At 40.1% G+C, this 18,019-nt stretch overlaps 1 protein-coding gene across 3 annotated transcripts in view; it reads right to left on the bottom strand.

Annotated features, from left to right (window-relative positions):
* Positions 1 to 18,019, bottom strand: part of acbd6 (acyl-CoA binding domain containing 6) — a 215,730-nt gene that overhangs the window by 29,893 nt on the left and 167,818 nt on the right. The window contains exon 7 of one of the 3 annotated variants that reach the window (XM_072274296.1): positions 15,543 to 15,823. The exons of the other annotated variants lie outside the window; for them this stretch is intronic. Coding sequence (XP_072130397.1) covers positions 15,563 to 15,823 — 261 coding nt within the window. The 3' untranslated portion in view covers positions 15,543 to 15,562. Of the gene's footprint in view, positions 1 to 15,542; positions 15,824 to 18,019 lie in introns of those variants that run through there. 3 annotated transcript variants of the gene reach the window in all.

The following is an 18,019-nucleotide window of genomic DNA, read 5'->3' as shown; positions in this document are numbered from 1 at the left end:
GGCGGGACCAGAGAATGGGCAAAGGGTATATTCAGAGGGACAGAGGGAGAAAAAGGAGAGTGAGAGAAAGAATGTGTGTATAAAAATAAGTAATAGATGGGGTACGAGGGGGAGGTGGGGCATTAGCGGAAGTTAGAGAAGTCGATGTTCATGCCATCAGGTTGGAGGCTACCCAGACGGAATATAAGGTGTTGTTCCTCCAATCTGAGTGTGGCTTCATCTTTACAGTAGAGGAGGCCGTGGATAGACATGTCAGAATGAGAATGGGATGTGGAATTAAAATGTGTAAAATGTTGTTGGCATTACATTATTGCTTTTATTTATGACACCAAATGAATGCAGAGGCTTTACTGCACTCTTATCCACTGGTTCTTCATTTTTGAGTTTGACTACATTTCTAATGAAAATCTCCATACTGGTTGTAAAGAAAGCAAAAGTGAAATGTTTTGTCTCATAGGCCCAAAGCGCAAAATGCAGAAGCAAGGCAAACAACCCAGCAATTTTGAAACTTCTTGTATGTATGTTTTTTTTTTCAGTCTGAAACAGCATTTGCATTGGGATTGGACAGCCCTGTACCACCTTGAAGGACATGTTGTCATACAAATACACAAATTTAGGATTGGAGTAGGACTCGGAGGCACTCAAGTCTGCTCTGCCATTTGATAATTACATAGTCAATGTAAATATAAACTCAGCTCTACCTTCATGGCTACCTGTGGTATTATTTCATCGCTAGCTTATCTGTATATTAGAATATATTCAAAGTCTCTGCTTCTACTGTCTTTTGAGGAAGATATATACAAAGGCTGTGAAATGTCCAAGATAAACAAAATTTTCTGTCTTAAATGATTGGCCCCCATTTATTTAAATATTTCCATCTGGTCCTTAATTTTCCCTCAAGAGGAAACAACCTTCCATATTGACATTGTTAAATCCACTCAATTTTGTATGAATACAAGAGTCAGGAATTCATGATGCAATTATATAAAATTTTGGTTAAGCTGCACTTGGAACACTTTATACTTTATTGTCGCCAAACAATTGATAATAGAACATACAATCATCATAGCGATATTTGATTCTGCGCTTCCCACTCCCCGGATTACAAATCAATAGTAAATATTAAAAATTTAAATTATAAATCATAAATAGAAAATAGAAAAATGGAAAGTAAGGTAGTGCAACAAAACCGAGATGCAGGTCCGGATATTTGGAGGGTATGGCTCAGATCTGGGTCAGGGTCTGTTCAGCAGTCTTATCACAGTTGGAAAGAAGCTGTTCCCAAATATTTTGTGTAAACTGGTTGCCCCACTACAAGAAGAATGCGAAAGCTTAGAAAGTTTGCAAAAGAAATTACCAGGGTACTGTCTAGATAAGAGGGTAAGAGATTTGACAAACCTAGGATGATTTCTCCAATCATCAAAAACTGAGAAGAAACCTGACAGAGCTTTATAAAATTATAAGTCACAGAGAGGATATTGAGTCAGAAACTCTTCCTCAGGCTTGAAATATCTAATACCAGAGAGCATGCATTTAAGGTGAGAATGAATAAGTTCATTGGAGATGTGTGGGGCAAGTTTATTTTTTACACAGAGAGTGGTTGGTGCCTAGAACAGGATGGCAGGGGTGGTAATGGGAACAAACACAATTGTTGTATTCAAAAAACTTTTAGTATGAATGTGTAGGGAATTGGACAGATATGGTCATGTACAGGTAAAAGAGATTTAGTTTAATTTGGCATTGTGTTTGGCACATACAACATGGGCTGAAGGGTCTGTTCCCTTGCTGTACTGCTCTCTGCTGTATCACTCCCTCTCAATCTTCTAAGTTCCAGACCATACTTACCTCATCTTTCCGTTTATGAAAATTCAGCTTTGAGTTTTATTATACCGATTCTAAGCTGTTTCCAGTGTGTTACCATCCTACCTTAAATAAGGAGTCAAAGAGGTACTCTCACCCATGACTTTTTTTAAATGAAGCGTAACTCCCTGGTTTAGTGTTCAAATCCCTTGGCAGTAAACAGTTACATTATTAGCGATCCTCGTAATTTGCAGTACTTGCATACTAACCTTTTGTGAATCATGCAAAGGGATTTGTTATACCCAGTAAGCAACCTTAAATAAGTGGATAACATTTAAAAAATGACAGCAGGGATACCCATCAGAAGCTGATTTTGGACCTATTTCTGGGGTAGTAATAGAAGGGGGTTTACTCTTTCAAACTGTGTTTGAGTTTAGGTTTGGAATACTTGATTATGATCCCAAATATCTGCAACTGATCATTACCAGACTAACAATTCTCATCAAAATCTTCCATAACAAAAACTTTCTTTTATGCTACTGTATGTCTTTAATAAGGAACTGAATAAGTGGATTATTAGCAAAAATGAATATCAAGACAAAGAAGGTTGCATTAGGACTAAATGATTGAGAGCTTGATGAAGGTTGGTGTAGATTTTAAAGTAACTGTGGGAAAGAGAGGTGACAAGACAAAGGAAGGAAGTCCCCGGAACCAGAGGTTTGCTGTTAATTTTGAAGGATATAGAGAGTTACAGAGGAAGTACATTATCTGAATCTTTAGCCACTTCATGCAATACTCAGTGGGCTAACCTGTGTTTGATAGAGGTTGAGTTGTTATCTAACATTGCTTGGACCACTACAGTATTGTGTTTAATTTTATTCAGCACATCTGATTCTATGGATTTAGGATTTCAGATATAAAGTTAGGCTGGAGAAGTTGAAGTGACTGTATTCCTCTGCAGAAAACTGGCAGGGATCCAATAGACTGAATGGCTGTCTGTCTCTTGTTCCAAAGTGATTCGATGATTTTTAATCTTTGCAGATGTACAGTTTACAAACTCCATAACCAACTACATGAGAGTATAACTAAAACAGAATATGTAGGAGAAATACAGGAGTGTATATTGTCCTAAGAATCCTTAAAAACATCCACACACTTCTTGTTCAATATTAATTTCAGAATCAGAATCAAAATCAGGTATATTATCACCGGCATGCAACGTGAAACTTGTTAGCTTAGCAGTAGTTTAATGCAATACATAATATAGAAGAAAAAAAACACAAAATAAAATAATAATAATAAATAAATAAATAGCAGTATGCGTATATTGAATAGATTAAAAATCGTGCAAAAACAGAAATACTATGTATTAAAAAAGTGAGGTCGTTTCCAAGGGTTCAATGTCCATTTAGGAATCGGATGGCAGAGGGGAAGAAGCTGTTCCTGAATCAATGAGTGTGTGCTTTCAGGCTTCTGTACCTCTTACTTGATGGTAACAGTGAGAAAAGGGCATGCCCGGGTGCTGGAGGTCCTTAATAATGGACGCTGGCTTTCTGAGACACCACTCCTTGAAGATGTCCTGGGTACTTTGTAGGCTAGTACCCAAGATGAAGCAGACTAAATTTACAACCCTCTGCAGCTTCTTTTGGTCCTGTGCAGTAGCCACCCCTCCCAGACCAGAGAGTGACGCAGCCTGTCAGAATGCTCTCCACGATATATCTAAAGAAGTTTTTGAGTGTACTTGTTGACATACCAAATCTCTTCAGACTCCTAATGAAGTATAGCTGCTGTCTTGCCTTCTTTAAAACTGCATCGATTCAACCATATATGAATATGGCGAAATGAAACAGTGTTCCTCTGTGGCCAAGGTGCAAGACACATTACCAACAGCACAAAGTACACGGCAAATAGCACAAATAGCAAATATGGTTACGACTTCAGAAAAACAAACGGTCATAAAGAAAAAGAGCTTGTTCTTCCACTGAGTGAACACTGGAGAGCAGCACTGGCAGGAGGTGCCAGTTCCCAACCCAGTACTGATTCCAGTGCAGCCACAGAAGCCCCTGCTCTCTCTCACACCACCCCTGGGCAACTACAACAGGCACCATTCCTTACCACAAAGGAGGATTAATGCTGTAATGTTTCATTCTGATGCTGTTCTTTGTCCTGCATGGTTAGGTTATGTTCATTTGTGAATTGTCTATTCAATTAATCTCTGAGGTCATGGTGAAAATTTATTGGATTGGGCTGCACTCAGAGAAAAAATAAAGAATGCTTGCAGAGCAAAGTTGCAGAGTATGTAAGTCTTTTATGATGACACTTCAAATACGTTAGTGTAGTAGGTCCCTAAAGATGTTCTGTGGTTAAGTGTCATAATGAAAGTGAATTGAAATGTAATGTGATGTGTTTCTGATCCGTCATCCAAGGATCTGCAGCTGTAACAATGATTAAAGGCAGCACTGCCAAAACAGAACTGCAACATCACAGAAATACAGAGCAAGTCACGCTCCATCAGATACCACTGTGATGTCTAGAGAGATCTCCCAACAGTTACCAGATATACTATTTTTTTTCTCTCCACCTCTATCAACCCCTGGCATATCCTAAAGACCAAGACTTATTTTAGAATTATATTTCCAACTATGTCATCAGTGACCATCTGTCAACGGTAAACTCTGGTAGTAGTGAACTGCAGTTTATTTGTTGTGAGGTATCTATGAGACTAGGATGGGTGGCTGGAGAGGGAGTAGTGGTGTTGGTGCACAGAAGTCAGGGATAAGGGAGACCTTTTATTTTTCTCCCTGTCTAGAGTTACTATCCTCCATTAGGACATAGAACAGTGCAGCACAGGAAGAGGCCTTTCAATCCACAATGTGGTGCTGCAATAATCAAATTAGTAACCAACTAAGCTAAACCCTTCTGCCTGCATAATGTCCATATCTTTTCGTTTCCTGCACATTCATGTGCCTAAAAGCCTCTACAATACAGGTATTCAAGAGACTTCCACCACTAGCACAGGCAGCATATTTTAGGCACCAACCAATCTCTGTGTAAAGAAAATTTGCCCTGCACATCTCCTTTGAATTTACCCCCTCTCTCCCTAAAATGCATACCTTCTGGTATTAGATATTTCAACTCTAGGAAAAAGATACCAGCAGCTTACTTTATCTATGGCTCTCATAATCTAAAAAAAACCCAGCTACAATCTCCCCTAAGCCTCCACTGCTCCAAAAAAACACATGTCTGTCGAAACTCACCTTATAGCATATGCCCTCTAATCCAGGCAGCATCCTGGTAAACCTTGTCTGCACCCTTTCCAAGCCCTCAACATCCTTCCTTCAATGGGGCAACCTGAATTGAATGCAATACTCCAGATGTAGCCCATCTAGAGCTATATATTCCAAACTCTTGAACTCAGATCCTTGACTAATAAAAGCAGTAGGGTAGTGCCTTCTTTACCACCCTATCAACCTGTATAACCACCTTCTGGGAGCTATGGACTCAGACCCCGACATACCTCTGCAAATCAACACTGTTAAGGATCTTGTCACTGCAACATTACAACCACTCTTCAGCTGAAACAAGCTACCTGTATGTTACACATTCAATCCAGAACCATCTGATTAGTATGGCACTGAACAACAGTGATCAGCAAGTAACCTAGAGCAATCAGGAAGCTTAGCTTTGACTTCTCAAACTTCCGCTAATGTCCCACCTCCCCCTCGTACCCCATCCGTTATTTATTTATTTATATACACACATTCTTTTTCTCTCTCTCTCCTTTTCCTCCCTCTGTCCCTCTCACCATACCCCCTGCCCATCCTCTGGGCTTCCCCCCTCCCCCTTTTCTTTCTCCCTAAGCCTCCTGTCCCATAATCCTTTCATATCACTTTTGCTAACCAACTGTCCAGCTCTTGGCTCCATCCCTCCCCCTCCTCCTATAATTTCGGATTCCCTCCCCCCTCAAAACTCTTACTAGCTCTTCTTTCAGTTAGTCCTGACGAAGGGTCTCAGCCCGAAACGTCGACTGTATCTCTTCCTAGAGATGCTGCCTGGCCTGCTGAGTTCACCAGCAACTTTTATGTGTGTAGCTTAGCTTTGGATGTTTATTGGAGATTTATGACTGAATATTGAAGGACATGGAGGATAGGAAGATCACTGTTGAGATTATTAACATGCAAGGGAATTTTGAGGTAAATAAGGAGCTAGTGTTGGGTCTCTTAAAGAGCATTAAGGTGGATATGCTCCCAGGGCTAGAGGGAATATATCCCAGGTTTTGAAAGAGGCAAGAGAAGAGATTGCTGGGGCCTTGACCAATATCTAGCCAAAGGCAAGGTCCTGAGAACTTCCGAGAGTAGCTAATGTTGATCTATTATTCAAGCAGGAAACAAGGGATAATCCTGGAAACGATAGACTGGTGAGTCTCAAATTAGTGTTAGGGAAGTTACTGCATAGAATTCTTATGGATAGGATGTATGAACATCTGGAAAATCATGGCCTAGGGAGAGCCAGTATGGCTTTGTACTGGGCAAGTCATGTCTTACTAAATTAACTGTGTTTTTTGATGAGGCGACGAGGGTGGTAGATGAATATAGAGCTGTGGATTTTGCCTACATGGATTTTAGTAAGGTGTCTGATAAGGTCTCTCATGGGAGGCTCAAACTGAGGATTGTTTTATTTTTATTTTATTTATTTATCGATACTGCATGGAGTAGACCCTTCCGGACCTTTAAGCTACACCACCACAACAACCCCTGACAAACCTGATAAATCAGGGTTAAATTTACAATGACCAATTAAACTACCCAGTACACCTTTGGACTATGAGGGAGAAACCAGTAAGATACATGGAATCCACCATGAAATGGCCGTTTATTTTGTCACATGACCAGCAACAATGAATATATAATTGAGTCAAGTTTTATAAACAAACATAAACATTTATTAAACTCTGCTCAACAATAGCGAAAAGTATTCAAACGACTAACTTAACCAGAAGTTAACTGCTATACGGCAACTCTGAAACAGTTCTTAAAGTGGTAAATTCGAAAACAGTCTTAAAGGGGTAAATTCGAACAATCTTAAAACGGTAAACTTGAAAGCCCAAGTGATTTACACAGTCAATAAGGAGAGACTTCTCTGGAAATGGATTTCTTCGAAGACGTGACGTTACTGCTGATTCACGACGAAGGAAATAAAATGGCTTAAAGGAACTGACCTTTTCCTGTCAAATGATCACTGCAAAAACCTTCCTGATCTTACAGGGGTTACCTCAGATGCAGGTCACTATTTCTGAATGAAGATTCAATAAGGTCGATCCTGTATTAAACCGCCAAACGACACCAACATTACTCAATCCTTCAGGTTCCCATACTTTAGTAAGGTCTTCACTCTCCAATACTAGACTTACAATAGAAAGTAAAATTCCACTTTAAAACGAAATTGCGTCATGAGACGAATATGCAGCATAACGGAGTAACTGACGAATTAAACAACGAATCAACTGTGTAACTACAGGGGTTTCCTGTTATATACTTGCTGAGAACATGTCATCACGTGACCTCACACTGGCGGGAAAATTACATCACCCCACCATCACAAGACCATTACATCATGCTCACAAGATACTCAATTACATCATGGTCACAAGACAGGCACAAGATACCCACAAGGTATGTAACAGTATTCAGAACTGGCTTGTCCATAGAAGTCAAAGGGTAGAGATGAAGGGACTTATTCTAGCTGGAGATCTGTGATTAGTGGTGTTTTGCAGGGATCTGTATTGGAACCTCTGCTGTTTGTGATGTATACCAATAACCTAGATGAAAATGTAGATGGGTAGGTTAATAAGTTTGAAAATGATAAAATAAAAATTGGTGGTCTAGTGGATAGCATAGAAGACCAACAAAGAATGCAACACTGCATAGATCAGTTGTAAATATGGGAGGATAAAATGGTAGATGGAATTTAACCCAGCCAGATGTGAAGTGTTACACCTTGGTAGGTCAAATGTAAAGAGGCAAGACCCTTAAGAGTGTTGATGAGCAGAGGGATCTTGAGTCCAAGTTCATAGCTCCCTGAAAGTGGTTAAACATGTTGACAGGGTGGTTAAAAAGGCTTATGGCATGCTTGCCTTTATTAGCCTAGGTATTGAGTTCCAAAGTCAGCTTTATGAAACTCTAGATAGGCTGCAGCTAGACTATTGCATATAATTCTGGTCGCCACGTTATATGAAGGATGTCAAGGCTTTGCAGAGGGTGCAGAAGAGGATGTTGCCTGGATTAGAGGACATATGCTACAACAAGAGGTTGGACAAATTTGGGTTGTTTTCTCTGGTGCGCTGCCAGAGGCTGAGGAGAGATCCAACAACTTTGTGAGATTATAAGAGGCACAGATAAAGTAGACAGACAATATCTTTTTCCAAGAGTTGAAACATCTAATCCCAGAGGGCATGCATTTAAGGTGGGGGGGCGGGGGGAAGTAATTTTAAAGGAGATGTGAGGAGCAAGTTTTTTTAAAACACAGAGAGCGGTGAGTGCTTGGAATGTGCTATTTAGGATAGTTGTCGAGGCAGAAACATTACTTTTAAAAGCAACACTCACAACACGCTGGAGGAACTCAGCAGGTCGGGCAGCATCCGTGAAAATGATCAATCAATGTTTCGGGCCAGAACCCTTCATCAGGACTGAAGAGGGAAGGGGCAGAGGCCCTATATAGGGTATATATAGGGCTCTTCAGTCCTGATGAAGGGTTCCGGCCCGAAATGTTGACGGATCGTTTCCACGGATGCTGCCTGACCTGCTGAGTCCCTCCAGCGTGTTGTGAGTATTGCTCTGACCCCAGCACCTGCAGAATATTTTGTGATTACTTTTAAAAGACATTTAGATAAGCACACGGATGTGAGGAAAATGGATGAATATGGACATTGTGTAGGCAGTAGAGATTAGTTGTCCATTTGATAACTAATTTAATTGGTTCGGCATTACAGTGGACTGAAGGGCTTGTTCCTGTGCTGTGCTGGTCTGGTCTACGTTGTTGTTCTGGTTCTTTGTTCAGCAAGAACTTCAGTGAATACGCCGACTTCTGAGAAACATGAACTTTAAGGCTACTCAATGTTTCATAGATCCTGGAATTACTTTGTAAATGATTGGGTCAGTTTGGTATATGATCAGGCAACTAAAAGCATATATGGTGAGCTTTGAGTTTGGGTTATAACAAGGTTATGGTGTAAAATGGCTTAAATTCACTTTAATTGTAATGTAAATGAACTTAACATGCAGAGCAGAGCTCCATTTACAATCTCAATAATGGGATTTAACTTTGTGGCCAGCTTCCCCATGATTTCTGTGATCTGTCTCAGAGGCCAATGTCGGAACACCATTGAGAGAGTGAACCCTCACAAGGCGTCAAGCCCAGGCAGTGTTCTTGGAAGGGTACTAAATGAATATTGACATTATGCAGGCAGTAGAGATTAGCTTAATTGGTCATTTGATTACTAATTTAGCTGGCCAACTGGATGGAGTGTTCAAAGACATCTTCAGCTTCTCATTGCTGTAGTCAGAGGTTCCCACCTGCTACAAAAGAGCATTGATCATGCCGGTGCTCAAGAGCAAGGGTGAGCTATCTCAATGTTTATTGCACAGTAGCCCTCACATCTGCTGTGATGAAGTGTTTTCAGAGTTTGGTCATGGTTAGGATTAACTCCTGCCTGAACAAGGACCTGGACCCACCCCAAATTTGCCTACTGCCACAACAGATCAACAGCGGAGGCAATCTCACTGGCTTTCCACTTGAATTTGGAGCGTCTAGACAATGGCAAAACATACATCAGTCTGTTGCTTATCAAGTACAGCTCAGAATTCAACACCATCAACCATTCAATTCCTATAAGCAAGCTTCAAAACCTGGGCCTTTATATCTCCTTCTTCAACTAGATCATCAACTTTTTAATTGGAGATCACAGTCATGTAATATCTCCTTCCTTGCTGACAATCAACAAGAGGTGTACCTCAAGGTTGTGTGCTTAGCCCACTGCTCTACTCTCTCTACATTAAGGACTGTGACTAAACACAGCTCAAATGCCATCTATAAATTCACCAATGACACTACTATCGTTGGCAGAATCACAAATGGGGATGAAGAGTGAGCTAGATTGATTGGTTGAATGGTATCACAACAATAACCACACACTCAGTGTCAGCAAGACCTAGGAACTGATTGCGGACTTCAGGAAGAGGACATCAATAAAGTACACACTGAGTGCTTAGCAGTGGAAAGGGTGAGTAGCTTCAAGTTTCTCAGCACACTATCTCAGAAGATTTGTCGAGGGCCTAACACGATGCCATCACTAAAAAGGCACACGAGTGGCTATACTTCATTAGGAGTTTGAGGAGATTCTCTTGAAAATTTTGACAAATATATGGTGGAGAGCATTCTGACTGGTTGCATCACTCTCCAAGGAGGAGGAAAAAAAAGAGGCAGCAGAGGGTTGCAGATTTAGCCAGTGCCATCATAGGCTGAACCCTCCTCACGATTGAGGACATCTTCAAAAGACAGTACCTCAAAAAGATGCATCCATTTTTAAGGACCTTCATCACCTGGGACATATCCTCTTCTCTTTATTAACATCAAGAAGAATGTACAGGAGCCTGAAGACCCATAGTTATCGTTTTAGGAACAATCCTTCCCCTCCACCATCAGATTTCTGAATGGTCCATAAACCCATGTACTATACACTACCTTGTTACTCCTTTTATTCACATTTTTTTGGTAACTTGTCATAATTTATATTTATTGCGCAAAACAGCAAAATAAATTCTGATTCTGATCTGAACCAACTTATTATGGCTCCTCTGATGAAGATTACCATTTGTACTTGAAAAGTATTCGTTCACTTTTCTGCCTCATATCTCAGCTGGATTTTGGCCCATGTTTGATCTTAATCTCTGTTACTTTAAATATTCAGCATATTAAATATAATCCACACATTGTCAAATTTCAGCTGGTTTTATCAAGACACATTAGAGTTCTAATCACTTTGTATAAATTGGATTTTCTTTCAATTGAATAAAACAGATGAAAAAAAGAGGATTGGTTAGAAAAGTGGGTTAGAGAACTATCCTTTGGGATCCTCCAGTAGCTTAGTGGGCAATGCACCATCTGGGATGATCCTCAACAATACGGACAAAGAAATCACAAGTTTACATGCTCAGTTGGTGCTGAATTTGTTAATGCATCCACTTGTCTTCCTCTTATCCAGGAGCACCAAGTCCAATTGTACACTCTCTCACTCTTTCAAACTGCTAAAATATACAATCTCAGTTAAAAAAACCACAATATTTCAGAGGGGATATTTTGGTCTTAAAATACAGGTTGGTTCTAATGCACATTTATCAAAGATATGCAAGTTAGACCATAGCAGCCAGCCAAAAACAGTCAATTGGTCCTCTTGATGTTATTACACAGTCATAAGAACGATGGACATATTTCAAAAATTAAAAAACTGGTGACATCTTACAAAAATGTTCTGTATAAAATTATATAACAGGCTAACTCAACTGGTAGACTGGCAGTGCTACACATGGATACTTTTATATTTTTCTCCTCTTGGTCTTAGTATGACAATTATTAATGTTATGACTACGAGAAAGTAGCACAGCTCACAAGCCTCAATATTATACTACCAACAAGGGAGTCACTTGCGATGCAGCCGAACCCATCAGATAAGTTTTCCCATTTTTCTCCTAGTCTTTTAACTCCTCTTTCAGAGCGCTGATAGGATCACTTCAACTGAATTACTTAACTGTAGCTGATCTGTATCTTGAATCGGTAACCTGCTTTCTCTTCAAGCTGTTAGAGCAAGAGCTTGGATTAACTTAATCATGGCAATTTAATTTACCTTGGCTTTATCTCAAATTTGCAACATTCCAACATCCTGCACTATGGACTCTGGCTATTAATCAAAGGTTTTTTTAAATTAGTCTTCCTCCTGATTATGCTGAAGGAGTGCTCTTAGTTGTTCTTCCCAGTTGAAGCATATGCAGAAGAACAGTGGAGTACACTATCAGACTCCCAGTTCAGGCCCTCATGTAGTGAATAGCCTTTAGGAGTAAGATATAGTGAAACCAGTTTCCAAGAATGAGTTGTTTTTTCAGGATATAGAGAGGGAGGTGACAAATGAAGAATGGGAGCTCTTAACTCATTTTGAAGTAGCCAGCCTTAGTAGCTGTGCCTTGTAAATTGTTCTTTTTTCTTAATAAATATTAAGCTGTGTAAGGTTCTGCATGACACCTCTTTTGTAAATTTATTGAAAGCAATCCACAACTTTATGGTGTTAAGTGGTAGAAGTGATAAGACTAATATAACTGATAACTGAAACAACTTTCTAATTATCCTTGATGCTTGGTTGACTCCCACTTGCAGGAGTCAAAACTTGGAGGAGAAATGCAAAAAGATGGGTCTTGCTGCTTGCTCAGGAATTCCACTTATAGGAATTTAAAGGAGGTAAATTAATTGCAACACACAAAATGCTGGAGGAACTCTGCAGGTCAGGCAGCATCTATTGAAAAAAGTAAACAGTCAACATTTCGTGCTCAGATCCTTCTTCAACACTGGAAAGGAAGGGGAGCAGTCAGAGTAAGAGGGTGGGGGGGAGGGGAGGAAGAAGTACAAGGTGGCAAGTGATAGGTGAAACCAGGAGAGGGGGAGGGATGAAGTAAATAGCTGGGAAGTTGATTCATGAAAGAGATAAAGGACTGGAGAATGGGGAATCTGATAGGAGAGGACAGAGGACCATGGAAGAAAGGGAAGGAGGAGGTGATGGGCAGGTAAGGAGATGAGGTAAGAGAGAAAAACAGGAATGGGGAAGGGTGAAGGGTGAAGGGTGAAGGGTGGGGAGGGGGTGGAATTACCATTACCAGAAGATCAAGAAATCAATGTTCAAGCCATCAGTTTGGAGGCAATGCAGACAGAACCTAAGGTGTTGCTCCTCCAACCTGACTATGGCCTCATCCTGGCAGCACAGAAGGCCATGGACTGACATATCAGAACGGGAATGGGAAATAGAACTGAAACGGGTGGCCTGGAAGATCCCACTTTTTGTGTCAGCCAGAGCAAAGGTGCGTGGCAAAATGGTAAGTCAGCTAATTTGTAGTTAATAGGCAATTGGCTACCTAGTTAAGTATCAGCAGCTATTAAAAAGAAGTTAGGCTCAAGTAGAGAGGCCATTTTGGGAGGAGAATGCTGGTTGTCTAACTATGGGCTTTGGTGAGCAATAGAAGGTGAGGTAGGTCTTTCATTAGCTGTTCATCTCCTAAAAGTTTTTTAGTCATGGTTGGTGAGCTTAGAATTGTGTCATGCTCCTCTGGTGTTGGATGTTGGATCCCAGGAAGGCTTCCAGAGTGTCCAACTGAAGCTGCTGATTAATGCATGATGGCCCTGAAGTATTTGCTTCGGAGCATCTACATTACGAGTGTTGTGGATAACACATTTAGTGAGTTGATCACACCCTCGGTCTTGGGAGAGTTGGGAATGAATACAGAGCAGTAATAGGAAGGTAGTGCAGGAGGCAGCTGCAGTCACCTTGCCCCAAAGCAGATATATTGCTTTAGGTACTTTGAGGGGTGATGGCATTTAAGGGGGAAGGCAACAGTAGCCAGGAAAAATATGGCAGGGAACTTGGTAGAGGGACAACTGGTAGTCCTATTTGCCATGATAGAACCTACAAACATTACCAGTTGGTGTTGTTTCCCTGGTGCAAGAGTCAGGGATGTCTGTGTGGCTGCAGGGCATTCTGGAAGGGGAGGGTGAACAGCCAGTTGTCGTGGTGCACGTAGGTGCTAATGGTATAGGAAAAAAATGGGAGGTGGCCCTAAAAGCTCAATTTAGAGGGCTAGGTGAAAAATTTAAAAAGTATGTCCTCAAAGGTAATAATCTCAAAATTGCTACCTATGTGAGTTACGAGTGAGAATTGGATTAGCAGTAATTAGGATGAATATGTGGTTTGAACAGTGGCGCAGGAGATTCCTAGGACTTTGGAACGGGTTCTGGAGGAGGTGGGACCAGTACAAATTGGATAGCTACACCCGGGCAAAAATGGGATCAATGTCCAGGGGGATTGTTACTCATATTGTTGGGGTGAATTTAAACAAATATGGCAGGGGAATTGGAATCCAGGCAAAAAGACAAGAAGGCATTGCAGACACAAAATCAAAAGTTAGAGAAGAGGAAAACCAGAGGGAGTACAGAAAAGTCAAATGCACTGAACATAAGGGTTACTAGATTCTAGAAGGCCAATGAGTGTTTATCTGAATGTCCATAGTATTCAAATGAGTTGAGAGGACTTTTAACACAAATCAGTACAGAGGGGTATGTTCTAGTGGCCATTACAGAAACACGGTTGCAGTGTGGAGATTATTAAAAATTAAATATCCAAGGGTATCAGGTAATATGGGAGGATAGGCAGGAAAGTAAGGGAGCTGGAGTCACACTCTTAATTAAGGATGAGATCAAGGTAATAGTGAGAGGCAATGTAGGATCTAAGAAGCAGAATGTTGAATCCATCTAGGTAAAGATTAGTAATAGTAAAGGGGGCAAAAATCATTGGGAATTGTCTTTAAGGCCATTAAATAATAATATTACATTGGCACAGGCAACAAAACAAGAAATATCTGATGCATATACTGTAAGAAAGGAAATGCAGTTGTCATGAGGGGGGCTTTAACATGCACATAGAGGACTTCATAGAATCCATCCACCATAGCTTTCTTGAACATATTTGTGAATCTACAAGGGAATATGCTATTTTAGATCTGGTCCTGTGCAATAAGACGGGTAATACTAATGATCTTGTAGTTAGGGATCCTCTTGGAAAGAATGACCACAGTGTGATTGAATTTTTTTTCCAGAAAAATGAAGGATGCAATAGTATGATCAAAAACCAGTGTATTATGGGGAAAAGAAATGTAGATGAAGCTGAGTCAGCCGTAACCTTATTGAATGGAAGAGCAGATTTGACAGGCCACAAGGAAAACTCCTGTCTTTTCTTGTACAGTCAATTCCCCACCCCCCCACCCCAACATCATTTTTCTTGTTTAGCATTTCCCATTTGCATTTTTCTGAATTCAAAAAAGTTGCATTTATATGGCACAATTATAACCTTAAATGATCCCAAGGTACTTGAAAGCATCACAGCTAAATTTGCCAACAAGCCAAATAAAGAGTTACTAGATTAAACTAAATTTTGTTCCTAAAATCCTCTTCTGCTTTTCGGATGGTCAAACGGGGTTCAAGGATAATAATTTTAGAGCATCAAACACTGACAGCTTAAGGATGGTCATTGATGATGGAGTAATTCATATTGCCCAAAACTGAGAGTGCAGACATGACAGTAAGTTGCAGGACTGAGGGAGTTTGCGTAAGAGGGACAAGACCAGGAAGAAATAATAAGTTAATTTTGAAATCAAAGTGTTTCTCAGTTGGTGGATAATGTAAGCTGATTGTAATAAGTGTAAAGGATGAAGGTGATTAGGAACAAAAGTGTTAGACTTGAGCGGCCAGATCCAACATAAGCATGAACAGGGTAATGTGGTGCTGGTACTCCAAAAGTCTCTTTGCCTATCTGACCCTCAAATCTCTTAGGCTGTTATGTTTCAGAATGCAGTATTCTACGTTTCATTCTTCTTCTTCTTAAGCCCACCACCCCTACTGGAGGCATAGGGCACTGACAGTAGCTCACCAGGGTTCTCTGTGCTGGGCCAGTGTTTCAAGTTATCCTCAGGTGTAGCCAATTTTCAAAGATCCCTCCTTTCCCAAGGACGAGGTCTTCAGGATTTCTGTTGGCATTTCTGTAGCTCTGAGTTTTTACGGATGGGGCTGCTGGCTGGATGCTCAACCCCCCCTCTGGCTTCAAATGGTCCATTGTAGAATTTGAATGTAGAATGAACCAAGTTACTTGGTCTTGAATGTAGTGAATGACTGAGCATCCACAGGACTCTGGTGCAGAGGACAGTAAACATTCACACCACTGAGTAAACAAAAAAAATCTCATCTTAGTCATAAATCCTTACTCTCTCCAGTTCCAAAGAAACAACCTTGCAGCATTTGCACTGTCAATCATTTTCTGAACCTGACATGATTCAGTAAGGAATTTTTTAATAAACATAATTTAAAAAAAACCCATCTGCGATGTCTCAAGTCTGAGCTTTAACATTCCACAGGGTGTACACAAACAGATTCAGTACCTCAACCATGATCTTGAAATACCCTACTTCAGTAACATGAGGCCTGACTCACTTGGCATATGAACAAAATAGCAAGACTACTGTATATTCAATATATAGTAATGGCTTTCTACTTTAATGTGCATATTCTCATTAGAACAAGATACTTGCATACACTCTTGTGTATAACCTAAGAAAAATGCACAGGTAGAATCCACACAAGGAAATAACAGCAGGATGTTTAAGTGGAGCGTAATAGATTTCAAAACTGTTTAAAAATATTTCCAAATCCAAGCTATGTTTCAATATACAGTAGATTCCAGTTTATTAGAACACATTGGTACCAGTATATTTAGTATGACACTTACAAATTTCTACAGATGTGCCGTGGAGAGCATTCTAACTGGTTATAGCACTGTCTAGCATGGAAGAGCCACTGCACAGATAAAGTGCTTCAGAAAGTGATAAACTCAGCTAGCTTCATCATAGGCACTAGTCTTCCCAGCATCGAGGACACCTTCAAAAGGTGATGCCTCAAATAGGTGGCATCCATCATTAATGACTCTTACTATTAATGATCCCCATCACCCAGGATATGGCTTCTTCTCATTGCTACCATCAAGGAGGTACAAGAGCCTGAAAACACATGCAACATCTCAGGAACAGCTACTTCTGCTCAGCCATCAGATTTCTGAACAGACAGTGAACCCATGAACTATTTTTTGCCCTTGCACTACTTAATTTAATTTTTCATAATATATATGTACATGCACATAATATATTTATGGTAATTTATAGTTTTGATTATGTATTGCAATGTACTGCTGCCACAAAACAACAAATTTCATGACATTATGCAAGTAATATTAAACCTGATTCTGTATGCTGCCACGTTACTTTGACTGACTGTAAATTAACAAAATGATTGCAGATACGTGGGCCAGATAATGGACTGTCTTCATACAATGCTTCTGACGATTGCATCTTCCAAATCTTCATTTTCATTGTAACATTCAAGGTAATTATTGATACCTTCAAATTCTTTGTAGTTTTGTTGAAGTCGTGAAGTCATTTCATATTCACACCTGGCTGTTTCTGGCATTTCCAAGTTAGAATGTTTGAAACAGCAGAGAGCTTTACCAGTTCTGCATTGTCCTAATGTTTATGTCTCACCAACAGTGATAAAAATCGCTGTTTTTTGAACACAAATACACACTACTGAAACTATTTGAAAACTGTTCGCTCTAAGCACGGTATAATGTCTAACAGCCACACGAGTGCATGCAACTGATGCTAGTTAGAAACTGTTCCAGTACTGTCTCCTTCCCTACAGTATCCCAGATGAACTAAGGAAGTCCCAGCAATTTTCTTAATGAGCTCTTGTTCTTTAAGAGTTGTCCCAAATAAGTGGGTGCCCCAATTAACTGATGGCCCAATTCACTGGAATCCACTGTGTGTATTTTACATCAGTAAAGAACAACAAGCAGTAGTCAGTACTGGCATGCATGCAAAACAGAATCCTTCCCAGCATTCTCCAAATAAGTAAGGATGCAATTAGGAATTACACCTGACACACAGTGCAGTGCTTTTAAACAATCTTGTGGCTGATCTAATTGCAGCACAGATGGGATGCAGGCCTGAAGCTGGTTTATCGATTGGGTGAAGTGCCTAATTCTCAACAGCTAAATGGAATATTAAGTCTCTGCTGGCTCAAACCACAGCATGAAACTTGTTGCATTTAAGTGACATTGTTTAGTGTGTCCTTTAGAACAAATCCTAGAAATAAAAGGCTTAAACTTTCCAGATGCTATAGATTAATTAGTATCCTTTCTTTGTAACAAAAGCTACTGCATCAGACTCCATGGAAATAGATCTTAATCTCTGAAGCGAAGTATAGAAATATTTATATTTTGTCATGAAAAATCAGCACAGCAAATAATGCCAGAAAGTTAATTTTGGAGATAATCTTTACCTGTGAACAGCATTGTTTACAGTGGTAC

This window comes from Mobula birostris, chromosome 12 (genome assembly GCF_030028105.1).
Source record: "Mobula birostris isolate sMobBir1 chromosome 12, sMobBir1.hap1, whole genome shotgun sequence".
Lineage (NCBI taxonomy): Eukaryota > Metazoa > Chordata > Chondrichthyes > Myliobatiformes > Myliobatidae > Mobula > Mobula birostris.
Note: the sequence above shows the minus strand (reverse complement) of the source record. Positions and strands in the feature narration are given on the sequence as shown.